Source organism: Pseudochaenichthys georgianus, unplaced genomic scaffold (genome assembly GCF_902827115.2).
Source record: "Pseudochaenichthys georgianus unplaced genomic scaffold, fPseGeo1.2 scaffold_223_arrow_ctg1, whole genome shotgun sequence".
Classification (NCBI taxonomy): domain Eukaryota; kingdom Metazoa; phylum Chordata; class Actinopteri; order Perciformes; family Channichthyidae; genus Pseudochaenichthys; species Pseudochaenichthys georgianus.
Genome location: NW_027262869.1, coordinates 374,939 through 401,947, shown reverse-complemented (window position 1 = coordinate 401,947; position 27,009 = coordinate 374,939). Strand labels below are relative to the sequence as shown.

Below are 27,009 nucleotides of genomic sequence, written 5' to 3'. Positions count from 1 at the left end.
GCTGGTCACAGGGATGCGTTCAAATGTAACCAGTAATTTGAGGAACTCTCGAAATGGCAAACGCAGATAAAGTTGAGCTCGAAAATGCTCCAGCATCATTGAAGTCTCCGCAGGGCTCAACGCTAACTTTTAAAAGTGGTTGCCAGGCTGGCAGCCAGGCATCAGCTTTTGGTTGCCAGAACTGAAAATACGGTTTTCATTTTAGACAGCTTATATTTTAAATAATGAAGATACTATCCAGTTATACATTACGCGGCTGGCAATACATCGAGCTTTCACTCATTTGAAAAGGCATCACCGAACGTGAATATCACCGGTACCAAAAGAAAACCGACTGAAGTGCAAACCCAACTCCCGCTAGCATGTAGCCTCCACCGCTCGCAGAGAGTTCAGACCGAGCCAGAGCTATTACCAACACCAAGCATCCTCGTGTTGCCATGGTAGCAAAGCGCTACCTGGCTGTGCTGCCTCTGTCCCTAGAGAGGGTGTTCTCCACAGCAGGAGACATGCTAGTGCCAGCAGATCTGCCCTTTCTGCAGCCATGTGGACGAGTTCATCTTTCTTTAGACGACATGAAAACACAACGACAAGCAAGTCCTGATGCCAAGCTGCTGCTCAGGAACAGTGCAGTTCAGATGCAGGTTATTTCAGTTCATCCACATGCTGCACCTCAATGTTCATTTCATTAGATTCTGTATTTATTTGAGTGAATATTCAGTTTAATAATAATTTAAAAACTATATATTTTATCTTTTGTGATAATTGTTTCTGCGGTACCGGACTGAACCCTGACCTAAAACCCGAGGTACGTACGGAACCAAAATGTTTGTGAACCGCTACACCCCTACCGTATACAGACCAGTGTGCGGAAAAGAACACGTCCCACCGTCCGGGACGTGTTTACAATATCGGACAAGTAGATCTTTCAATCGACTTGTCCGGCAGACAAGTGATGTTTTTGGCCCCGATGTATTGACAAGTTATTGATACATTCAGTTACAAAAGGCAGAACTCATTCGCACATTGTACGTGTCCGCCATTGTTCGTTTAGAAATGTTAGTTTCGGTTCTGCTTGTGGATTCCTAAATGCATCTCGCCGCTTTCTGTGCAGTTAGACGGGGCGGGCGGGAAGTGCAGCCCAGAGGCCGGGGCGGGAAGCAACACTCGGTTCAGAGCAGGAGCAAATAACAATTGTCCGGTACCGGATTAATAAGAGTTGAGAGGACAGGAGGCCGAGCTCTCTCTCTCTCTCTCTCTCTCTCTCTCTCTCTCTCTCTCTCTCTCTCTCTCTCTCTCTCTCTCTCTCTCTCTCTCTCTCTCTACATTGAGAAAATACTATGTATTCACTTTTACAAACAGTGAGCAGCGGTGTGAATAAATGCGTGCAAGCCTCTCTGAGAAAGCGCTAGGCCTATAGGCTATAAATATAAAGTATCATTACAACTCGTCTCTCTCGTTCAGATGAATATTATTATTATAATATATATTCTGCTTTGCCAAACGCCACTGTGTCAAATGTCCCATTAGAGTTGCCGTATGGAGTTGTCAAATATGGCGGACCATCTCGCACATGCGCACTGCAGATCGGGTAGTGACACACATTGAAGATGACGTCACGGCTCCGCCTACACTGCGTTACTATAGTTACTGCCCCAGTTCCTAAACTGTATTGGAAACGCATCATAAAGTGAGCCTGGCCTACCAAGGCCGTACGAGGCCCTGCAGTGGAAATGCGCCATAAGTGGATGGTTTGATATGGGCCTGTAATTGGTCATTTTTTAAGAGCGGTTTAATGCTACCGTGGACAGACTAACTAACCCCCCAGTGTCAGTATCCCCCCACTCAGAACACCAGACCAGCAGTCAGTGCCTCTGCATCAGGAACAGCAGATGTGTTGTCCCCGTGTCCACCTAACATCAAAACAGAACCTAACAGAAAGACTGTCGTCCAATTTACAATTCCAAATGATAAAAGCCAAGTCTCTCTTTATAGATTTCAAAGTGAACCTGGAGATTTGTTTTTCTCCACCTGCGTTCAGCTTTTCGACACTCTATTTTCTGCTCTCACGGTCATGGCCTTTCTCCATGGAGATCTTTTCTTCCCAGTCACTTCCTTTACCTTAGTTGGAGCAATGGCATCTTAAAGAACATTTAAATGATCTACGAGCTCATTTACTGAGATGTTAGCAGAGATTTCATGAAGTGAAGGAGGGTTTCTTCTATGAAGCAGCAGATACTGTGAGAGTCAGACATGAATACATAGGTCAAGGCAGACTGGTTCACAGACTCTCCTGTTTTGCCGATCCGGTGCTTGAACAAATAACTCTACACCCCTGGCCGAAATGTCCCTAAAATGAAGTCCGAGTTTGAAATATATCTCAAATAATGTATGTATTTCCCCACATAAACATAACAGTCTGCAATGAAACGGCTGTCTCCTGGGCGCTCCACTTCCTACTTTCTCCTGCGAACGAGAGACTTTCTCTCTTTTTTCTTTCATTGCCCTCTAGGTGCTTCGTACAATACAATACAATACAATACAATACAATACAAATGCAAATGCAAATATTCTATTTTAAAAAGTAAAGTCAGTAAAGTCCTTTCGAGTCATCTGTCTCAAGCCTAAGTCTCAGGTCATGAATACCAAGTCAAAGTCAAGTCGAGTCTTTTATCAATGTTAGTCAAGCAAGTCTCAAGTAAAAAAATAGGCAAGTCAAGTCATGTGACTCGAGTCCCCCACCTCTGGTATATACTTTGGTTAGAATATTGCTGTATTACTGTATCAAATATAATAAAGACAAACAGTTGATAAGTAGTATTTTGTTAACTCAAGGTTTATATTAAGTGACTTTTTATTGTGTTAACTTGTGTATTTATGCTTTTTCGATTGACTTTCTCTCTTTCTCTGTCCGTCTGTTCTAGAAACCAAAAGGAAGAGAGAGACGTCACAGCTGTCAGCAATGTGACAAATCCTTTACAACATCTGGAACTTTAAAGAGCCACCTGCGTATTCACACAGGAGAAAAACCTTACAGCTGTGAAGAGTGTGGGAAAACTTTCACGACATCAAGTGCTCTCAAAACACATCAACGTATTCACACTGGAGAAAAACCTTACAGCTGTGAAGAGTGTGGGACAACTTTCACTACATCAAGTGATCTCAAAACACATCAACGTATTCATACTGGAGAAAAACCTTACTGGTGTGTAGAGTGTGGGAAAACTTTCACTACATCAGGTCATCTCAAAATACATCACCGTATTCACACAGGAGAAAAACCTTACAGCTGTGAAGAGTGTGGGACAACTTTCACTACATCAGGTGCTCTCAAAACACATCACCGTATTCACACAGGAGAAAAACCTTACTGGTGTGAAGAGTGTGGGAAAACTTTCACTCAATCAGGTGATCTCAAAACACATCAACGTATTCATACTGGAGAAAAACCTTACTGGTGTGAAGAGTGTGGGAAAACTTTCACTCAATCAGGTCATCTCAAAATACATCACCGTATTCACACAGGAGAAAAACCTTACTGGTGTGAAGAGTGTGGGAAAACGTTCACTACATCAGGTGTTCTCAAATCACATCTTCCTGTTCACTCAGGAGAAAAACCATAGTGGGTTTCAGAGTGTAGGAGCAGCAATTAAGCATATTTAGTTTTTTTCACAGTTTACAATAAACAATTCCCATCTATTGGCCTTGTGTTGGGTAATCCTTTGTTTCCATTACAGATCGCATCCCAACAGCGCCATCTGTTGACGTAACGTCAGAATTGACAGGCATAATGTTCACTGTTCCTTTGAGTTTCGTTTTCTGCCCGTCTGCCGACAGCGCGCTGTTTTATTGCTTTACATACCAAGGTTTAAGTACACTGTCAATAGTTGTAGTATGAGCATCGTCTGGGCTGGCCGTCTGGTAGAATCGGTATGCTCTTCCTCCTGTGTCCACTTCCTCTGCTGTCACCTATGACCCCTTTTATACACCCCACCACCAAGTGTTCAAAAATATTATGAATATGTCTTTATTATCAGGCTATGTTCCACAATCATTCAAAGTAGCAGTGATAAAACCGCTTCTTAAAAAGCACAACCTCGATCCAGAGGTTTTAGCCAACTATAGACCTATTTCTAATCTTCCGTTCCTCTCAAAAATTCTTGAGAAAGCGGTCGCAAAACAGTTGTGTGATTACTTAAAAAACAATGATTTTATTTGAAGATTTTCAGTCTGGCTTTAGAACACATCATAGTACAGAGACAGCTCTGGTTAAAGTCACAAATGATATTCTAATAGCCTCAGACAAGGGACTTGTCTCTATTCTTGTCTTGCTCGATCTCAGTGCTGCATTTGATACTATCGACCATGATATCCTATTGCAAAGACTAGAGCACTTAGTTGGCATACAGGGAACTGCTTTAGGCTGGTTTAGGTCCTATCTATCTGAACACTCTCAGTTTGTACGTGTTAACGATGAATCTTCCACGCAAACCAAAGTTAGCAATGGAGTGCCACAGGGCTCAGTGCTCGGACCTATTTTGTTCACATTATATATGCTTCCGTTAGGCAATATTATAAGGAATCATTCTGTAAACTTTCATTGTTATGCGGATGATGCTCAACTATATTTATCAATCAAGCCTGATGAAATTAATCATCTAAATAAAATTCAAGACTGCCTTAAGGACTTAAAAACGTGGATGACCTTAAACTTTTTGATGTTAAACACGACCAAAACTGAAGTTATCGTACTTGGCCCGAAGAATCTACGAAACAAATTATCTAAAGACATACTAACTATGGATGGCATTAATTTGGCCTCCAGTGAGACTGTAAGGAATCTTGGTGTTATATTTGATCAGGATTTATCCTTTAACGCCCACATAAAATCAATTTCAAGGACCGCCTACTTCCATCTACGTAACATTGCAAAAATCAGGCATATCTTGCCTCAAAACGATGCAGAGAAACTAGTCCATGCATTTGTTACTTCTAGGCTGGATTATTGTAACTCTTTATTATCAGGGAGTACCAAGAAGTCAATCAAGTCGCTTCAGCTGATTCAAAATGCTGCGGCTCGTGTACTAACCAGAGTTAGGAAAAGGGACCACATTACTCCTGTTCTGGCTGCCTTACACTGGCTCCCTATAGAACACAGGATAGAATTTAAAATTCTTCTTCTCGCCTACAAAGCCCTTAATGGGCAGGCGCCATCTTACCTTAAAGAACTCATTATACCCTACTGTCCTACTAGGGCATTGCGTTCCAAGAATGCAGGGTTGTTGGTTGTTCCTAGAATCTTTAAAAGTACAATGGGAGCCAGAGCATTTTCTTATCAAGCTCCACATTTGTGGAATCAGCTTCCAGTTTGTGTTCGGGCGGCAGACACCCTATCCGTTTTTAAGAGTGCGCTTAAGACCTTCCTTTTTGATAAAGCTTATAGTTAGGGCTGATTAGATTCAGCCCCTAGTTTTGCTGATATAGGCTTAGTTTGTCGGGGGACATCTTACTTCTTCCTTGTCTCTGTCTATACCCGTGTACACTCATGTTCCGATTAACCCAGCTTCCCCAAATGTCTTTCTTTTTGGTGTCTATATACGCTGGGATCCGGAGTCATGGATGATCCTGCGGTCCTGTGTCCTGGATCGCGAGCGCTGGATCTTGAGTCGTGGCTGTGGTCCTGGATCATAGGTCCTGGATGGATATCCTCGTGGATTCAGCTTCCTATTATACACACATGCATTTCCAAACATTTGGACTACCTATGTTGCAAATGTATTATCTTTTCAATTTACACACGGCATCTATTGCACGTCTGTCCGTCCTGGGAGAGGGATCCCTCCTCTGTTGCTCTCCCTGAGGTTTCTCCCATTTTTCCCTTTAAACTGGGTTTTCTTTGGAAGTTTTTCCTTGTACGATGTGAGGGTCTAAGGACAGAGGGTGTCATACTGATATTCTGTACACACTGTGAAGACCACTGAGACAAATGTAACATTTGTGATATTGGGCTATATAAATAAACATTGATTGATTGATAACATTCAGGGTGTCCGCGGGGTCTTAAAAAGTATTAAAAGTTGATCAATCAATTTAGTGAAAATTAAAGCTATTAAAAAATACTAAACGGCATTTTCCAAGGTATTAAGAAGGTTCACAGCAACGACAACATGAAACACCCTTTCATTTACTGCAACGACATGTCGGGAAACCCCCTCAAGGTGTCAGGCTGAGAGGCTCTGATACCTCATTCACACCAACGGTGTTTCAGGGCCGGTTCGGAGCTGGAGCTTGAAAAGCACCGGGTTTTCCTGTTCACACCGCAGCGGAGCAGCCTCTTAGCTCCGGAATCCGGTTCGTTTCAAGCACCAAAAAATTGTCCGGCCAGAGCAAAAGCACCGCATACGTCACGCTTACGTCGAGGCGGGTGCACGGTATCCAGTTTGTACACAACGATGGAGAAACTTAACAAGAGTTTCAGTGTTTCTGCCATAGACTGTATATATAAAGGTTTCTGCTCATGGTGAAGCAACGTGTCTGCGTGTTAAGGTGGAACCTGAGCATTCACGTTGATCACCTCATAACTCATTATACATCTATAGAACTATAAATATTAAACTTTACTTCACGTGTTCATTTGAGAACAGCTGTTACATACCTGGGTGAAGGTTACAGTTCATTTAAATGAAAGATACGTCACTCCACACATGGTTCAGTCCACCTTAAGAAATAAGACCGACCTCGGAAGCAGTTGTGTTTGAAAAAAACCTTTATTGACAGGAGTACACTTTTTTATAAGAATATAACTAAACCACAGAAAAGACTCCGGAAAAGCTGCAGATCGAGCCATAAGAAATGAATGCAACTGATTTCATCCGTGCGGTTTGGCTTTATGAAGCAGGCACGCAAACGGTTACGCCATGACGCCAACGATGAGGCAACGACGCATTAGCAGTCGGACTCTGGGCGGTGTGAAAAGAGCCAGAGCTAAACCGACGAACTGGTTCTGAACCTGAAAAGCTCTAGCACGGAGCTTGAACCGGAGTTGCGTTGGTGTGAATGAGGTCAAAGTGGCCCCATGCATAGCGTGCCATAAAATGCTGCTTCTTATTTTAAGTTTCGTTGCCTTGCTCCGCTCGGTGGGGGGGGGGTATACCTGAGAGATATACTGCAGGAGAACACGCCGTCCACCGCGGAGAGTAAACAGAAGGGCAACCATGCTCCGGGGTCTTCTTCGCTGCTTTTGGTGTATTTTGTGGCAGCAGCAGCGCCACTTACAGGCCTGGCATATGTACTACAGCATTTCCAGCATTTCCAGCGGTCTAGTGTGAACGGACGCGTTAATGAATCGAATGCGTGTGAACGGAAGACTTTTTTGCGTTTGCGTTTTACTGTGTGGGGCCGGGGTCTAAGCCAAACTATATCCGGTCACAGAGATCTGCTATTTTAAAGTAAGGTCAACACATATCGACCCTAAATATAGTCTATATTAAGAACGAGAAAAGTCTTAACATATATATCGTTTTTTGTAAACATATGACAAATGTGTGAGGGTGATGACGTCAGAGCATCGTCCTCTGTGCCGGGCTTAGCCCCGGACAGCCCCAGCCCAATTGAACCCCTGGGTGTTTGTGAGGGAGCTCCTATATGGCATTACCCCGCTGAAGCTCACCAAAGTTTAATATATTTCATAGTTCAAAGTTTTGTCAATTGTTTTGTTAATTGGTCAAATACTGGTTTCTACTGGTTTCTGATGGTTCTACTGGAATGAAAGAGCACAGAAGCAGCAAAGCAGCATGCTGCATTAACCCTGACCTTCACAGAGAGGGTGAAGTTCATGTGGAGAGGAGGCTCGTCTGTCTGCACTCTGTTTAGCTAATCAATATAGTACATGTGAGGTAAAGTGTGTCGCCAATGTAACCGGTTAGAACTGGAAGTTGCGATGAGGTCTTAAAATGTATGGAAAGGGTCTTAAAGGTCTTCAAAGGTATTAAATCTGACTTCAGGATTCCTGCATAGACCCTGATATTGCTCTATTCATATAAATAAGGTAAACTGAGACGCCAGCAACACCCATAAAATGGCTCCTACAAAGAGTGTGGGAAAACCTTTTCTTAAAGTCTTCACCTTAAAGTCCATGAGCGAGTTTCACTGTTCATTATCTGCTTCATGTATCTGGAACATATTTACGATGTTTTCAGTTTGATTCTATTCTCTTGTTGAAATGATCAGACTACCACAAATAAAATGGCCTTAGAAACAGACCAGCCTGCCCTCCTACAAAACACGACCAAAGAGGTCGATTGTTTAAGCCCCTTAGATTACGACCCATAGCCACGTTTTAAAGTGTGGTCGTGTGAGAAACAACATGCTCCCGTTTATTCACAAATAACCCTCTCTGGAAAATCCTACATTGTGGAATAGTTTGGCATTAAAACGCTTTTTGATTATCTTTCTGGAGAGAAGTGCATATTGTACTCTTAGAATCCACGTCCAGTGGATGTGTAGGATCTATAGTGTGATAGATATTACGAAGATGATCTGAGGTCTCGCCAGGATAACGTGTGTGCAGCTTCCATGTAAAGTCAGCGTGGGTGAAAACTGTTTTTCCGGTCTCGAAGTTTTCACAATAAAACTGGATATATTCCATCCATCCATCCATCCATCTTCTCCCGCTTATCCTTGGTCGGGTCGCGGGGGTATCAGTTCCAGCAGAGCAACTTTCTTTTCCCCTCATCAACCAGCTCTGACTAATAATAATAATAATTCCTTACATTTATTATAGCGCTTTTTCAATGACTCAAAGCGCTTTACATATACACACATTACACATATATCATACATGCAATGGTCAGAAACTGTGGACAATACCCACAGGAGCAAGTTCAGGTGAAGTGTCTTGCCCAAGGACACACCGGCTTTACAGACGGGGGGTCCCAAGGCGCATGGCAATGGAATGTCTCGAAGTTTTCACAATAAAACCGGATATATTCCCTCACTGTCAAATGAGTACACAGTGATATCTGCATTACTCGTGCACTCACACACATCAGTGTATCCTTGTTCATTACACAACACTGATTGGTTTAAATGGTGTGCAATGCTTTTGTGTTTTTAACCTTCGATTCAGAGAAACAAATAGGAGGTTTGACACGACAGTTTCCGAAGGCACTACACTACCCAGAATCCCCAGCTATCGTTTGGGACTACAACATCCGCCTTGCTTTACAAACCCCGTGATTAGTCATCAAGCCCTGTGATTGGATGTTGGAGTGGCAGTTCTGCAAGGTTACGCTGAGCGTCAACAGCTCTTTGAAATGGAATGGAGCCACGGCAGGCTTTCCAAACTGGAATGGGACAGCACATGTTGCAAATATGGCAGAATCCATCGATCATCTTAAGATAAGATACTTTATTGATCCCAAGCTGGGAAATGTTTTTGTTACAGCAGCATGCTACTTTGTTCTACTCCACTTCGATTCAGAGGGTAACCTGGTGTTTTCAAATGAAAGAGTCAGCGCTGATGATCATAAAGCGCTGCTGGCATAGTCTCTAATTTGCATGTGAACTTTTCAACTCGTCTGCAGAGGGATGTGAACGAGAGGAGAGTTAGAGAGGGAATGAAGAGTTTGCATCTGTTGACTATCTTTATAACTTCCATCCTCGAATCCCACTGAATCGTTTGCTAGCTAAAAAGCTCAAGTTTGCTTTCAACAAAGTAAGGATATTTTTATAATATATTTTATAGTAAGGACAATTTGGAGGAATTGAAAGACTTATATGGGTGTGTCAGAACCAACTTGTGGCCCCACGCAAAGTTATATGATGAGGCCCTCTGTGTCAACCCGTGACTTCACATGGAGGCTGCCGCGTACCTCAGATCATCTTCCTAATATCTATAGAACTATAGATCCTACACATCGACTGGACGTGGATTCTTAAAGTACAATCTACACTTCTCGCTAGGAATCTAATCAAAAAGCGTTTTAATGCCAAACTATCCTACAGTTTAGGATTTTCCAGAGAGGGTTATTTGTGAATAAACGTCCCATCTGTGACGTTTGCATTCAACGGGAGCAGCACGTATTAAGCGCCTGAACAATCGGCATAATTGGTCGTATGAGTTGGAGGACTTGTTGAAACGGACTCGTCACCCTGCATAGTTGTTGTGTTTTGCAGCATATTATAAACATCCCCTTATCTTCAAAAACCCAGGTTGTGTAGTGATGTATTTGAGGTGTACTGTCCACATCGCAGACCTGAAGTCGTGCAGTCGATGGATGCGAAGTGTACAGGACCTTGGTCTCTGAGACTCCAAAAAGCCTTTCTCGCCTACCTGTCCACTTTGCAGACCTGAGATCCTGCAGTAATTTCTCAAAGATGGTGTGGCATACAGGGAGGAGCAATCTCCTGATGGGATAGACTGTATTATAGTGGACACTGGAGGAAGTGACCATTATCCAGTGCTTCCTAAAGTGAATAATAATGTATAGATGCAGGAAGGAGGTGAGATAACCAGGTGGTGCTTTGCTAAAGCTGATTGGGGGAATGTAGGATATGGTGTGAGGAGTCGGTACACCTGCTAACATCAGAGGGAAGCACAGAGGTCATTACAAGCCACATAATGCAACATATACTATAGAAGGCAGGTATGTGAGGAAGGACACTTGAGAGAGAGCATGGAGAGAGTTGTGTTCTACCATTGGCAGAGGAGTAACACCAGGTGATGTCTGGTCCATGTTTCAGCAGATGAGTGGGGAAAGGAATCCATTAGAATGCCAGCTTTGGTTGATGGGGAGAGGCTGGCAGTGACGGATAAAGAGAAGGCAGGTATGTGAGGAAGGACACTTGAGAGAGAGCATGGAGAGAGTTGTGTTCTACCATTGGCAGAGGAGTAACACCAGGTGATGTCTGGTCCATGTTTCAGCAGATGAGTGGGGAAAGGAATCCATTAGAATGCCAGCTTTGGTTGATGGGGAGAGGCTGGCAGTGACGGATAAAGAGAAGGCAGGTATGTGAGGAAGGACACTTGCAGCAGTACATAGTGGGGAGCATCTCAGTGATATCCAGAGGCAGCAAACACAGCAGTTGCTAGCAGAGAGTGAAAAGGTGAAGGAGAAGAGACAGGATGATAGGTCAGCTCTGGGTGTGGAATTAGTGAGAGTGAGTAATGACGAGGGGAAACATTGAGAATGAAAGAGATAGTGGCAATAGTGTACTTTCACATTGAAAGGCGTATGACTCTGTGGAGGAGGGGCTACTGATCACATGGAGGAGGGGCTACTGATCACATGGAGGAGGGGCTACTGATCACATGGAGGAGGGGCTACTGATCACATGGAGGAGGGGCTACTGATCACATGGAGGAGAATGGGTATTGGAGGGAGAATGATCAATGGGGTAAGGGCCTTTTGAACAGACGGGACGTTTAGAGGAAAGGTTGGAGCAGATGTTTCCAGTTATTTAGAAATAGAAAACGGTATCCCCCGAGGGAGTGCAGTCAGTCCAATATTATTAACATCATGATTAATGACATGTTGACATGCTGAGACTCATGCATCCAATGGGCTCTACACGCAGAGGATGGGGCTCTGTGGATGAGGGGAAGATGTGCCCCATACGTAATGGAGAAGCTCGAGCGACTAAAGAAGTGGAGAGGTGGTCATATAACTGGATTCAAAATGTCAGAGAGCAAGTCATGCTACATGGTATTTACAAACAAACGCAAGACTGATGGCCAACAGCTAACACTCTATGATCGTCCAATGACAAAGCTGAATGAGTTCAAATACCTAGGACTGTGGTCTGATAGCAAACACACATGGGACATGCAGATTAATCAAGTGGAGACACAATGCTAAAAGTATTACATGTATTGCGAGCTGTAGCTGGATGCAGCTGGGGCGCAGACAAACAAGCATTAGTAGACATGTACAGATCCATGATGAGGTCCACAACAGACTGTGGTTGCATAGCGTTTGGAGCAGCAGCAAAACATCACTTACAAACTGATAGACTGCAATATAAAGCCTTGAGGTGTGTATTGGAGCGATAAGTCAACTGTTAGCTTATCGCGACAGGCCTCTGCACACAATGAAACAGTGGAGACAAACATGTGCTTGGCTTTTAGTAGTGAACGAAACTGAGAGCCCTTATAGTCTGTGTCCAATAAGGTCCCGCTGCTGACACGATAGCAGTCATTTAGTGCGCTTGTGTGTAATTAAATATCAAAATCTCACTCCAGCCAGGGACCCACAGCTAGCAACCCTGGTTAGCTTCAGAGCTAGCAGTCTGTGTTGTAAACAAAGACAGGACGAGCTGGAAATGAAACAAACGATACTTAGAAACTGGTTAAAAGTTTCTGATGGAAGGAAACGACCTCTTCTCTCTTTGAATGTGGTTTATACCTTTCAGGTAACAGCAACAGTTAAAGCCTGACAATGAACCGTTTGGCTGCACCCGCACTGCGAGGGGGCCCAAGTTCCCATCAGCAGGAACACGTGGGTTTGCTATCCTGGCTCCAAGATGGTGGAACGAGCTCCCACTGACATCAGGACAGCAGAAAGCTCACACACCTTCCAGACTGAAACTCATCTCTCTGGACTCCACCTCCAGCCATAGAACTACTAACAAAGCACTTATATACTAACAAAGGAATGCATATGTTTAATAAGATGAGAGAAGAGTTACACATCATGTGAAACTAAAACTGGTATATTTAAGCAATAGCTCACGACAGGCCGTGGTATATGACCATCGCGGAGGCAGTCCAGTTACCATCCTTCTGTCTCCGTGAGGAGGGTGGGTCTTATGTTCTCAAGGAGAATCACCCACACTGGCACCAGGTCCAAGGGCAGCTGCACATCACAGACCGGAGTCTCTGCTACTTTGTTGTGTGGACCACGAAGGAGGCGATCATCATCCCCATCCCCAAAGACCCTGCATGTTGGTGCTTGAAACGAACCGGATTCCGGAGCTAAGAGGCTGCTCCGCTGCGGTGTGAAGAGGAAAACCCGGTGCTTTTCAAGCTCCAGCTCCGAACCGGCCCTGAAACACCGTTGGTGTGAATGAGGTATCAGAGCCTCTCAGCCTGATACCTTGAGGGGGTTTCCCGACATGTCGTTGCAGTAAATGAAAGGGTGTTTCATGTTGTCGTTGCTGTGGACCTTCTTAATACCTTGGAAAATGCCGTTTAATACTTTTTAATAGCCTTAATTTTCACTAAATTGATTGATCAACTTTTAATACTTTTTAAGACACCGCGGACACCCTGAATGTTATTTTGAACACTTGGTGGTGGGGTGTATAAAAGGGGTCATAGGTGACAGGAGAGGAAGTGGACACAGGAGGAAGAGCATACCGATTCTACCAGACGGCCAGCCCAGACGATGCTCATACTACAACTATTGACAGTGTACTTAAACCTTGGTATGTAAAGCAATAAAACAGCGCGCTGTCGGCAGACGGACAGAAAACAAAACTCAAAGGAACAGTGAACATTATGCCTGTCAATTCTGACGTTACGTCAACAGATGGCGCTGTTGGGATGGGATCTGTAATGGAAAAAAGGATTACCCAACACAAGGCCAATAGATGGGAATTGTTTATTGTAAACTGTGAAAAAAACTAAATATGCTTAATTGCGGCTCCTACACTCTGAAACCCACTATGGTTTTTCTCCTGAGTGAACACGAAGATGTGATTTGAGAGCACCTGATGTAGTGAACGTTTTCCCACACTCTTCACACCAGTACGGTTTTTCTCCAGTGTGAATACGGTGATGTATTTTGAGATGACCTGATGTAGTGAACGTTTTCCCACACTCTTCACAGCTGTAAGGTTTTTCTCCAGTGTGAATACGGTGATGTGTTTTGAGATCACCTGATCTAGTGAAAGTTGTCCCACACTCTTCACAGCTGTAAGGTTTTTCTCCAGTGTGAATACGGTGATGTATTTTGAGATGACCTGATCTAGTGAAAGTTGTCCCACACTCTTCACAGCTGTAAGGTTTTTCTCCTGTGTGAATACGGTGATGTATTTTGAGATGACCTGATCTAGTGAAAGTTGTCCCACACTCTTCACAGCTGTAAGGTTTTTCTCCAGTGTGAATACGGTGATGTGATTTGAGATGACCTGATGTAGTGAAAGTTGTCCCACACTCTTCACAGCTGTAAGGTATTTCTCCAGTATGAATACGGCGATGTGATTTGAGAGCACCTGATGTGGTGAAAGTTGTCCCACACTCTTCACAGCTGTAAGGTTTTTCTCCAGTATGAATAGTTGATGTATTTTGAGAGCACTTGATCTAGTGAAAGTTGTCCCACACTCTTCACAGCTGTACGGTTTTTCTCCAGTGTGAATACGCAGGTGGCGCTTTACATTTCTAGATGTTGTAAAGGATTTGTCACATTGCTGACAGCTGTGACGTCTCTCTCTTCCTTTCGGTTTCTAGAACAGACGGACAGAGAAAGAGAGAAAGTCAATCTAAAAAGCATAAATACACAAGTTAACACAATAAAAACTCACTTAATATAAACCTTGAGTTAACAAAATACTACTTATCAACTGTTTGTCATTATTATATTTGATACAGTAATACAGCAATATTCTAACCAAAGTATATACCAGAGGTGGGGGACTCGAGTCACATGACTTGACTCGAGTCACATGACTTGCCTATTTTTTTACTTGAGACTTGCTTGACTAACATTGATAAAAGACTCGACTTGACTTTGACTTGGTATTCATGACCTGAGACTTAGGCTTGAGACAGATGACTCGAAAGGACTTTACTTTTTAAAATAGAATATTTGCATTTGTATTGTACGAAGCACCTAGAGGGCAATGAAAGAAAAAAAAAGAGAGAGAGAAAGTCTCTCGTTCGCAGGAGAAAGTAGGAAGTGGAGCGCCGAGGAGATGGCCGTTTCATTGCAGACTGTTATGTTTATGTGAGGAAATACATACATTATTTGAGATATATTTCAAACTCGGACATCATTTTAGGGACATTTCGGCCAGGGGTGTAGAGTTATTTGTTCAAGCACCGGATCGGCAAAACAGGAGAGTCTGTGAACCAGTCTGCCTTGACCTATGTATTCATGTCTGACTCTCACAGTATCTGCTGCTTCATAGAAAAAACCTCCTTCACTTCATGAAATCTCTGCTAACATCTCAGTACATGAGCTCGTAGATCATTTAAATGTTATAGATGCCATTGCTCCAACTAAGGTAAAGGAAGTGACTGGGAAGAAAAGATCTCCATGGAGAAAGGCCATGACCGTGAGAGCAGAAAAAAGAGAGTGTCGAAAAGCTGAACGCAGGTGGAGAAAAACAAATCTCCAGGTTCACTTTGAAATCTATAAAGAGAGACTTGGCTTTTATCATTTGGAATTGTAAATTGGACGACAGTCTTTCTTCTCCGACATCATTGCCAAAAACAAAAACAATGCTACCGTGGACAGACTAACTAACCCCCCAGTGTCAGTATCCCCCCACTCAGAACACCAGACCAGCAGTCAGTGCCTCTGCATCAGGTACAGCAGATGTGTTGTCTCCGTGTCCACCTAACATCAATTCAGACACCATGACACAGTTCCATCAGATTAATGATAGAAACCTAGAGGACATTATTCAACTTCTGAAGTCCTCCTCCTGCTGCCTTGATATTATTCCAACAGGGTTTTTCAAAGATGCTTTTCCTTGCATGGCCTCAGATCTACTTCACATAGTAAACAAGTCTCTTCACTCAGGTGTTTTTCCACAGGCCCTGAAAACTGCAGTCATTAAACCGCTCTTAAAAAAGAATAATCTAGATGCTTCAGTAATGACCAATTACAGGCCCATATCTAACCTCCCATTTCTAGGTAAGATCATTGAACAAGTAGTTTTTCAACAGTTGAGTAATTTCTTGCATGTAAATAACTGTTTGGATGTGTTCCAGCCAGGCTTTCGTCCAAACCACAGCACTGAGACCGCTCTTGGAAAGGTCTTCAATGACATCCACTTATGGCGCATTTCCACTGCAGGGCCTCGCACGGTATAGTTAGGCCTTGGTAGGCCAGGCTCACTTTATGCTGCGTTTCCAATACAGCTTAGGAACTGGGGCAGTAACTATAGTAACGCAGTGTAGGCGGAGCCGTGACGTCATCTTCAAAGTGTGTCACTACCCGATCTGCAGCCCTGCCCCATCTGCAGTGCGCATGTGCGAGATGGTCCGCCATATTTGACAACTCCATACGGCAACTCTAATGGGACATTTGACACAGTGGCGTTTGGCAAAGCAGAAAAAGAACACTCAAAAAACCCCACAATATTAATCTGAACGAGAGAGACGAGTTATTGTTATTACAACGTGACTTCACTATTATTGAGCAACTCCTTTTGTTGGGTCATTTTATTGGGTATTGTCAGAATAATTTTAGGTCACGGTTCAGTCCGGTACGTTTTCGGTACCGCAGAAACAATTATCACAAAAGATAAAATATATAGTTTTTAAATTATTATTAAACTGAATATTCACTCAAATAAATACAGAATCTAATGAAATGAACATTGAGGTGCAGCATGTGGATGAACTGAAATAACCTGCATCTGAACTGCACTGTTCCTGAGCAGCAGCTTGGCATCAGGACTTGCTTGTCGTTGTGTTTTCATGTCGTCTAAAGAAAGATGAACTTGTCCACATGGCTGCAGAAAGGGCAGATCTGCTGGCACTAGCATGTCTCCTGCTGTGGAGAACACCCTCTCTAGGGACAGAGGCAGCACAGCCAGGTAGCGCTTTGCTACCATGGCAACACGAGGATACTTGGCGTTGGTAATAGCTCTGGCTCGGTCTGAACTCTCTGCGAGCGGTGGAGGCTACATGCTAGCGGGAGTTGGGTTTGCACTTCAGTCTGTTTTCTTTTGGTACCGGTGATATTCACGTTCGGTGATGCCTTTTCAAATGAGTGAAAGTTCGATGTATTGCCAGCCACGTAATGTATAACTGGATAGTATCTTCATTATTTAAAATATAAGCCGTCTAAAAACGAAAACCGTATTTTCAGTTTGGCAACCAAAAGCTGATGCCTGGCTGCCAGCCTGGCAACCACTTTTAAAAGTTAGCGTTGAGCCCTGCGGAGACTTCAATGATGCTGGAGCATTTTCGAGCTCAACTTTATCTGCGTTTGCCATTTCGACAGTTCCTCAAATTACTGGTTACATTTGAACGCATCCCTGTGACCAGCTCTCATAGTATGCCTCTCGTCCAATGAAATGACTTGGCCCGGCCCGGAGCATGGGCTGCAGGAACATGCTACTCGAACACTGCCACGCAGCACCTGAGCTTACTTCCAAAACGTTATTCACGTTCTCAATTTTTTACGTTTAACGTTATATTCGTTCGGTACACACTAGGGATGTTAAGATTCACCGATTCGCATCGGTGCACCGACATAAACGTTCAAGATGCGAGTGCACCGGTTGAAAGAGTGCACATCGGCTACAGTTTGGGTTGAACTCGCAATGCATTTGGGTTGAACTCGCAATGAACCGATTCATATATAATATTATCCACTCATCCACTCGTGTCAGCACTCTGCAGAGACGATCTTTGATCCGCCACTATTGTGCCTGAGTGCCGCGTGCACGCGTCAGTTATCAACAAGCATGGAAGTCGAGGAGAAAGAAATACACAGCGCACCGAAAAATAAATATAAATCAAACGTTTGGCAACACGTCGGATTCTTCAAAAATGACGGACACCTTGATAAATCACAAACAATGCCGTGCCGCTATAAAATACACGAGCAGTACAACGAATTTAGCGACGCACCTAAAGAGGCGACATGGGGTGAATATTACGTCTGCGGCTGTTTCCCTATCCTCCTCGGATTCAGCTGAAGCTAACCCGGCTCTCCCTGGCGGCAGCAAGACTGGTGAGCAGCAGCATATCACAACAGTTCTACCGCTCCAAGGCAATAACTGACGCCATCGCCTTCTTTATCTGTAGAGATATCCAGCCGTACAGTGTCACGGAGAATGAGGGCTTCCTACACCTCCTCCACATGTTGGAACCCAGGTGCCATGTCCCAAATAGGAGGTTCTTTACCGAGAAACACATCCCTGCTCTGTATGGCAAAGTGAGAAGAGAGTTAGTTGACTCGCTGAGCAAGGCCCAAAGAGTTGCCGTTACAGTCGATGGCTGGACGTCTTGCGCCACTGGCTCGTATGTCACGGTCACAGCACACTGTATTGATGACGAGTGGGTATTGCAAAACCATGTTCTGCAGACCAGAGTGTTCAACGAGGCCCACAGAGGAAATACTCTAGCAATGTTACTGCAAGAAGTTTGCAGCGAGTGGAAAGCTGAAGACAAGAATCCAGCGTTGGTCACAGATAATGCCAGAAACATGATGCTGGCTGGAGTTGGTGCACAGATGGAGCCACATGTGCGATGCATCGCGCACACACTCAACCTGGCCTCCCAAAAAGCCCTGAAGGTGGACAGGGTGTCAGCTTGTGGTGAAAATGAGGAAGGTGGTGACTTACTTCCACAAAAGCCCAAAAGCAACTGAAGCTCTCCGTGAAATGCAGATCCAGTTACACCTGCCTCACCACCAGCTAGTGCATGGTGTCTCCACAAGGTGGAGCCGTTCCCTGGACATGTTGGAGCGTTTTTGGGAACAGCAGCCTGCTGTGTTGAACACCCTGCTGTCAAAGAAGATAAGGAGGGGAGAAGCCATGGCCAGCCTGACAGAGGATGGCATGACATTAATGCCAGAGGTCATCACATTGATGTCCCCCCTGAAAGTAGCAACTACACTCCTCAGTGAGGAAAACCCCACCATCTCAATGATCTCCCCAATCCAGACCACACTGCAGAGGCAGTTCCAGCCAGATGAGAGCGGTCATATGGTCATTTCCCAGATGAAGGAACGCTTCAGACGGGACTTTGATGGTCGCTACACATATCTCCAAGACCTCCTCCACTACGCCTCAGCACTGGATCCCCGCTTCAAAGACCTGGCTTTCCTGGATGACAATGAAACTAAGGACATTATTTTCATGAGGATAACAGCAGAGGTGGTGAAGATGGATGGACAGGTAAGAATATACTACTCAATATATTGTAGCTGGTGTCTGTCTCACTTTCACTGTTATTTACCTGAGGTTTACTTAACTGACGCTTATTTGTTTAGCTTAAGGAAATCTAATAGCTCATCTGTGCCGATTATCGTCAGGCAGGGGATGGGGATACACTTATTGAGGACCAGGCAGCTGAAACAGAAGGTGACCGGAGCCCCCACAGAGAGGAAGAAGAGACAGGTTTGTTTTGATAGGAACTGTGCCAAAAGTTATAAAAGTGTATTGATTTGAAAATGGGTGTATACTATGTATTGTTTAGTATTATATGTCATCATTTTTGTAATCTAAATCTCTAAATATCCTCTCTTCTCTTCCACTCCCTAGATGATGTCCCTCCCATGAAGTTAACCCCTGCTGTCCTCTGAGGGGGCGCCAGTGACTCTTTCAGCTGCTCGCTACTCACAGCTGCTGCTGCTCGCCTGAGGAACAGGTTACACGCCGTCAGCGCTGAGACGTGATCCACCTTTGCTGAGTTCCGAATGAGGGCCAAGTTCAACCTCATCCACCACAGCGGACCCGAGTTCCACTAAAGGCACGTCGGGAAGGGTTTCAGGAGCCACTCCACACTGGGCGAATCACTTCTGGGATCCTACTTTTGCCCGCCGAGTGGATTTAGCACGAGAGGGAGCAACTCTTGCAGAGATAAAGAGTCGGAAGTGTGGTCCCGGCTCTCCTCTCGCCGCCCTTCTCGCCGCTCCTCACACCGCGTATCGCCGCTCCTCTTGCCGCTCCTCTTGCCGCTCCTCACACCGCGTATCGCCGCTCCTCTCCGCGCCTGTGCTACCGGCGGAGATGTAAAGTGGATTAAATAGCCGGTGTAACGCGGTGGGATTACCTTCTCTACTCTGCTGTGCTGCTGTAGCTGAGGCCTGGTTTCACCTGCTCTGCTCTGCTGTGCTGCCGCCCGCTGAGGCCTGGTTCCACCTGCTCTGCTGTGCTGTGCTGTGCTGCAGTAGCTGAGGCCTGGTTCCACCTTGCTCCGGGAACAGCGTGGATACTGTTGTGCTGGACTGGGAGAATGGCGGGTGTCGTATTTCTGCTGTGCCTTTTCTTGGCTGTGCTGGACAAGGAGAAGATCGCTAGTCGTCCTGAAGAATCTACTGGATTCGGGTATGTTCTGCCGCCCGCTGTGGACATCCCCTGTACAGTTTCGGAGGTGTTGCACAAACAATTGCTGGTTGCACTGTCGCGGACATTCATTTCGGAAAATGTTTGTCTTTCTCACATGCCTGCCACGATGGTCCTTCAGAATTGTTTTTTAAACTCTAATCTCACTTTCGCGAAGTTTGCTGGTGACTCTAGAACAGCTGACAATGTATGTGTGTTGATTAAGAGGAAAAGGTGCTTGGTATTTTTATTGTTGTTACTATCAGGAAATGTACAGCCAAATCCAGGTCCACCGAGCAGTATTAGTCAAATAGCTACTCCTGCTGATTTTATATCTAGATCTGGGCTAGGTTTAATTCATTTAAATGTGCGCAGTCTGTTACCTAAATTAGATTTTGTCCGTATTTGGGCGAGTTCGACTGATGCTGATGTCATTGTCTTATCAGAAACGTGGCTAGATAAATCCATTTTGGCCTCTGACATTTACATAAATGGTTACAGTGAATATCGTACTGACCGGCCTAAAAAAGGTGGTGGCGTTGCCATTTATGTGAAAAATAAGTTTTGTGTAACTAATATGGTTTCCAAATCTGTTAGTAAACAGCTAGAATTTTTAGCCGTGAATATTGAGGTAACAAAGGGTCAACAGCTCATGGTGGTGGGCTGCTACAGGGCCCCTTCGGCTGTCAAGGACTCTTTATCGTCATTGGCAAAACTGTTATCGCAACTTTCCTACAAGGAAATAGTGCTGCTTGGTGATTTTAATTGGGACTGGTTAACTTCTGTGTCAGAGGATTTTAAAAACCTGTGTACCTCTTTGAATTTTACCCAGATTATAGACAGTCCTACTCGCCCAAATATTAAGTCCCCAAACAAATCCTCCTTAATTGATCTAATTTTAACAAATGTTCCACATAAATACTCATCTGTGGGAGTATTTGCTAATGATGTGAGTGACCACTGTGTTGTAGCCACAATTAGGGACACTAAGGTCCAAAAGGTTAAACCACGTATCATCACAAAGAGAGACAAAAAACACTTTGTGGAGCAGGGTTTTTTACATGATCTGTTTGATTTTGATTGGGGTAGAATCAATTTGTGTGCTGATGTAGAAACTGCATGGTCTTATTTTTATCTTGGTTTTATGAAAATTATAGATAGACATGCACCTCTGCGTACATTTAGAGTGAAGGGATGAAACAATCCCTGGTTTTCTGCTGAGCTGTCCAGTCTCCTTCATGAGAGAAATAATGCTTGGGCTAAGGCTAGGAAATCAGGCTCAGAGGTAGAATGGCTACGTTTTAGGCAGCTAAGAAATAGCTTCACATCCCAAGTAAAAAGTGCTAAATCAAAGTACTATTTGTCGGTTACCACAGAAAACCTGAATAATCCTAGGAAATTTTGGAAAGCCATAAAATCGATTTCCACTGGTGATATCCCAAATGAGCTACCTCCGTGCCTTACCACAGCATCTGGCACTATATCAGACAGGGCTACTATGCTAAATTGTTTTAATAAGCAATTTGTGTCTTGTGGCTCTCTGTTTGGCTGTGTGGCTCCTGTGAACACTCCAATCCTTGACTCTGAACAATGTGGTCTGGAAAACCCTTTCAGTTTTACTCCTTTAACTGTTGGTATTGTTCATGAAGCATTATCCAAGTTAGATCCTAGGAAACCGGCTGGCCCGGACAACGTAGAACCTTTCTTTTTAAAGATAGCTGCAGATTTTATTGCTCCACCTCTTACTTCTCTTTTTAACCTCTCCCTCAGCACGAACACAATTCCAAAAGTATGGAAGTCTGCTTATGTCTTGCCTTTACTGAAAGGAGGGGAGGCAACTATTTTAAATAACTATAGGCCACTCTCTAAATTGTCAGTTCTGGCTAAGGTGCTCGAACGCTTAGTGAGTGAACAGGTAAAGGAGTTTTTATGTACAAATGACATCCTGTCTAAACATCAGTCAGGATTCAGAAAGCAGCACAGCACCATCACTGCCACAATGAAAGTGGTGAATGACATTACTACTATTTTAGATAATAAGCAGAGTTGTGCAGCTCTGTTTATTGACCTTTCCAAAGCATTTGACACCGTTGATCATCTCATCTTAAAGCAGAGGCTACTCAGTATTGGCCTATCCAGCCTTGCAGTGGGGTGGTTTGTGAACTACCTCTCTGAAAGGTCCCCATGTGTTCACTTTGATGGGCTGTCTTCTGAGTGGTTAAACATTTCTAATGGTGTACCACAAGGTTCTGTTTTAGGACCACTTTTATTCTCCATATATATTAACGGTGTAGGTGATAATGTGGATGAAGCTACTTTACATTATGCGGATGATACTGTGATGTACTGTGCAGGTCCCTCCATTCAGGAGGCTGGTGTTAAATTACAAGCTGTTTTTAACACTACTCAGACTCAGCTCTCTGAATTAAAGCTTCTTTTAAATGTGGATAAAACCAAGGTAATGCTCTTTTCAAAAGCAAAAAAGACTCCAGAGCCTGTTTTAGATATTGTAACTACGCAAGGAACAAAACTTGAAGTTGTTGCCTGTTACAAATACCTTGGTATCTGGCTTGATGATTGTCTCTCTTTTAAACTTCATGTCAATAACCTGCTTAAAAAACTGAGGGTTAGGCTAGGGTTCTTTTTCAGAAACAAGTCCTGTTTCTCGCTTGAGGCCAGGAAAAGGCTCTGTGACCTTTTTACCTGTGCTGGACTATGGTGATTTGTTGTATATGAATGCACCTGGCAATTACCTGAGCAAATTGGATGCTGCGTATCACAGTGCTCTGAGATTTGTCACAAAGCGCTTACGCATCACTGTACACTGTATACCAAGGCAGGTTTACCATCACTCTCTGTACGGAGGCTCAGTCACTGGTACACGTTTATCTATAAAGCTTTGTTGGGTAAACTCCCGTATTATATCTGCTCTCTGATAACAGAGAGTTGCAAGCAGCTATTGTCTGAGGTCACATGATGTGGTCTTGTTAGATGTGCCAAGAGCAAGGACTGTCTTCGGTAAGACAGCTTTTATGTGCGCAGCTCCACTTGCTTGGAACAATCTTCAGCAAGAATTGAAACTGAGCAATCTCATTCCTCTGCATGTTTTTAAAGCTAGGGTAAATGAAATGCTTGCTGATACAATGGGCACTTGTAAATGTCTATAACTATGTATCCTGTAAATATAATGTATAATGTCCTTTATTGTTTTATGTTTCATGTGGAACCTATATGCTGCAGGTCTCCCTTGAAAAAGAGATCTATGATCTCAATGGGACCAATCTGGTTAAATAAAGGTTTGAAATGAAATGAAATGAAATGAAATGAAATGAAGAAGACGGCCTTGGACCAGATGTTTGGTGATTTCCTCCCTGCAAGATCACCAGTAAAGAAGAGCACAAAGGAGAGAGCTAAGGAGGACATCTTGAAGTACAGAGAGAGGGATGCTTTAGGTTTGAGTGGTGATGTGTTGCAGTGGTGGAAAACACAAGTGGATCTTCCACTGCTCTCAACATTGGCAAAGAGCTCCCTGTCCATCCCTGCAACAAGTGTACCCTCTGAACGAGTGTTTAGCACAGCCGGTGACATCGTGACAGCAAAGCGCAGCTTGCTTCATCCTGATCATGTTGATCAACTTATATTCCTTAAGAAAAACCTGCAAGCCAGACATACGAGTTAAGCTCAGCGAGGTGTGACGTCTTACAGCAGCCTGTGACTGCCAATAATAGTTGAAATGTTATTAAGACCTAGAAAGAAAGGTTATTTGTATTCTTCATACGTTCATAATAGAAACCGCTGCTCTCTGCTCACTGGTGAGTGAGCTACTGAATGAGAGGTATGTGCATCAGTCTGGCAGTTGCATGGCCATTGCTATATGCTCATTGTTCTTTGCACATTGTTAATGCTGGTCAATAAGGAATAAAACAAAATCCTCTTTCGTACCATCTTGAATTGTATCATTATTTTGCACCGTGTTGAATCGCATCGTATCGCATAATGTTGAATCAAATGGTATCGAACTGTATCGCATCGCCTGGTGTTTCAAATGTATCGTTAATGTATCGTATCGTGGCAACGTATCGAGATGCGCATCGCATCGGCCTCAGTGATGGAGATGCACATCTCTAGTACACACGTGTCCCGCACCCAATCATTTCGGTACGGGTACGTATACCGTTACAGTGCATGACTTTAGGGATTAGCTTAGATGGCCCTGAGCCCAATAGACGCACGAAGGGTTCGGGCCTCCCCTAGAACATGTAGATGTGTGCAGGACTCGATGCCGTCTGGTTCTCTAGACTGAATTATAAGATGAACACCACAATATTATACTATTTCAATTGTGTTCTTCATTTCCCTTGTTTGTTCTTTCTTGTGTTTGCTCGCTTCATGCCTGCATAGCTATAGAAACACTTGAGTTGTTGGTCAAGACACTTTCGATGTGATGAAGGCAGATGCCTTCCAGATGGAAACAAGTAGAAAACATTACATTCAGTTGTAACTGCCCAAACAAACATTATGTACACTATTATGGCCCCTGTTAAAAATGTAATGTTATCAACTGTAAGTTGGTTGAAGGAATGCCTCCTCACCCGGAAGCCGACCGAGCAGACCCGAGCAGCAGTCGAGAGGCATGGGCTCAGAGCAGCCTCATAACACACACGTGCACACAGAAGGATCCACACTTGTGTTTCTCAAAGCACACAAATGTGTTCCGTTTCATGTTCATGTAAATAAAATCCAAACACAGAAAAAAGTTGTACAGATGTACTTTGATCCTCACATATTAGTTTTCCGGTTAAAACCTCTGCACCTGCAAACAACCCGCTCTCTGTGCACGGATCGCTGTGTGGGAAGTAATTGTTTCTAATCAGATTCTAAGCCAATGAGGGTAGATTTCTTGCGTTCATGACGAAGCGCTTCATGTACGCATTGTGCGCAGTCCGGAGCTGACAGCTCCATGGAGCCTGCCTGCAGGCTCCATGTTTAGCTGTTATGTGACAGACAAGAAGAGGATGTGACAGACAAGAAGAGTATGTGACAGACAAGAAGAGGATGTGACAGACAAGAAGAGTATGTGACAGACAAGAAGAGGATGTGACAGACAAGAAGAGTATGTGACAGACAAGAAGAGGATGTGACAGACAAGAAGAGTATGTGACAGACAAGAAGAGGATGTGACAGACAAGAAGAGGATGTGACAGACAAGAAGAGGATGTGACAGACAAGAAGAGTATGTGACAGACAAGAAGAGGATGTGACAGACAAGAATAGTCAACTCTAATGTCTAACACGTAATGCGGAGAAAGAGATGTCTGGATGGGTTGATTGTGCGTTGATCTGTTGGTAATGCCTCGGGGTTCCGGTGGGCATGTAAACACATGCATAATGCTGCGCTATACTTTGCGGCCTCACCCGGTTGCATAGCGACACTTATTGTTCAGGTGTCTTTTAATAAGCAGGTAGTCTATCATTAGCTAGAACTAGCTGCATCTGATCGATATGGACATAAACGCGAGTGAAGTCTGATCTGACGGGAGAGAGAGATCAGCTGCAGCGGTGAGCGGACAAAACACACACTTCAGGTTAGAATATCACACGTAGCTATTTTAATGACCTCTCAAACTACCGTAACTAGTTATAGATATGTTTAGTTTCACTGTCGGGTCCCTCATTACTGGATCCGCGAGCTGCATGATACTGGCATGATAGATTGCCCGATGGGGCACCCAGCAGGTGAGGCTTCCTTGCCCGAGCTAGATACTAGACGGCCCCGGGCCATCGGGCAGTCCTTAATGTCGAGCCCTGCGTCACACCCCTAGTAGATGGCGTTCCGAGCTGAATAAGGGCGTCAAATGAAGGCGAGACGCCCGCCTGGCGGAAACGCTGGAATTAGGAATATCTTGTGAGGAAGTGCACACTGACCTGAGCTCCAGGGGCCTCCTTCTTCTCCTCCATGCTGCTCATCAGCTGTCCTGATGAAGACCACAGAGCTGCTTCATTATTAATATAATACAAATATTTAGATATAATTCATCATAAACTGTCAGCAGTGAAGAGGAGGAATTCAAAGAGTTTATTCAATGATATGTTCTATTTCTAGATGCTTCTATGTAGTGTTTTATCACACCACGTGCAGTGCCTTGTCTCATCTCTGCTGCTGTGACGTAAACATGGTCCAAATGGATCCATTTGGTCAATGTGATGCTAAGCAGAGGAGAACATGATAGAAAGGTCAGATAGTTATTAACGTTACATGCACATTACTTTAACCATTACGATAACAACTTGGTTTTCTGTGTAAATTATTATTAATATAATACAAATATTTAGATATAATTCATCATAATCTGTGTAGCAACTTAGATTCTAACTTACAGCTCACAGTTAGTTCACTTTTATTTCATTAAAATGACTTTATTCACATAGAAAGTGACATTAATGGTTGTTTGAACCACGGTTATAACGCTATCCGTGTGAAACTATCACTAAGTTAACACAGAAAGCAAACATTAGCTAGTGAGACTGTTTAATGTACTCCATGTATACAGTATTTTCTGTATATTGTGTATTCTTTAGATACTCTAGTGATATGTGTCCTGTGTGTATACTTGCTGCTAATGCTTCATTTGTATTATCTTATTGCATCTTTTAAATATGTTTAACTCGTGTAATGCCTGAAAACACTTCTGCTGGGACACAATCATTTCCCAGTTTAAGATAAATCATTATTTAAATAAAGTATATCTATTTATCTAATGAGCTAAACCGTCGCTTAGCTTA

General features: G+C 43.8%; 2 protein-coding genes across 2 annotated transcripts in view; one reads left to right on the top strand and one right to left on the bottom strand.

Moving 5' to 3' along the window:
• LOC117441960 (uncharacterized) overlaps positions 1 to 27,009 on the bottom strand; it is a 605,495-nt gene that overhangs the window by 232,219 nt on the left and 346,267 nt on the right. The window contains 2 exon segments of the mRNA XM_071202313.1: positions 13,662 to 14,274; positions 14,277 to 14,413. Coding sequence (XP_071058414.1) covers positions 13,662 to 14,274; positions 14,277 to 14,413 — 750 coding nt within the window.
• LOC139433352 (zinc finger protein 723-like) lies at positions 438 to 4,070 on the top strand. The gene is made up of 2 exons (XM_071202317.1): positions 438 to 641; positions 2,922 to 4,070. Exons 1-2 carry the CDS (start codon positions 438 to 440, stop codon positions 3,618 to 3,620), a joined length of 903 nt encoding a protein of 300 aa, XP_071058418.1. The 3' UTR covers positions 3,621 to 4,070.

Bases quoted from the DNA above. Each gene is read 5' to 3' on its own strand.
- LOC139433352 (XM_071202317.1), top strand. From the start codon at position 438: ATGGTAGCAAAGCGCTACCTGGCTGTGCTGCCTCTGTCCCTAGAGAGG. The intron at 642-2,921 runs GTTATTTCAGTT...CGTCTGTTCTAG, and splicing joins ACAGTGCAGTTCAGATGCAG to AAACCAAAAGGAAGAGAGAG.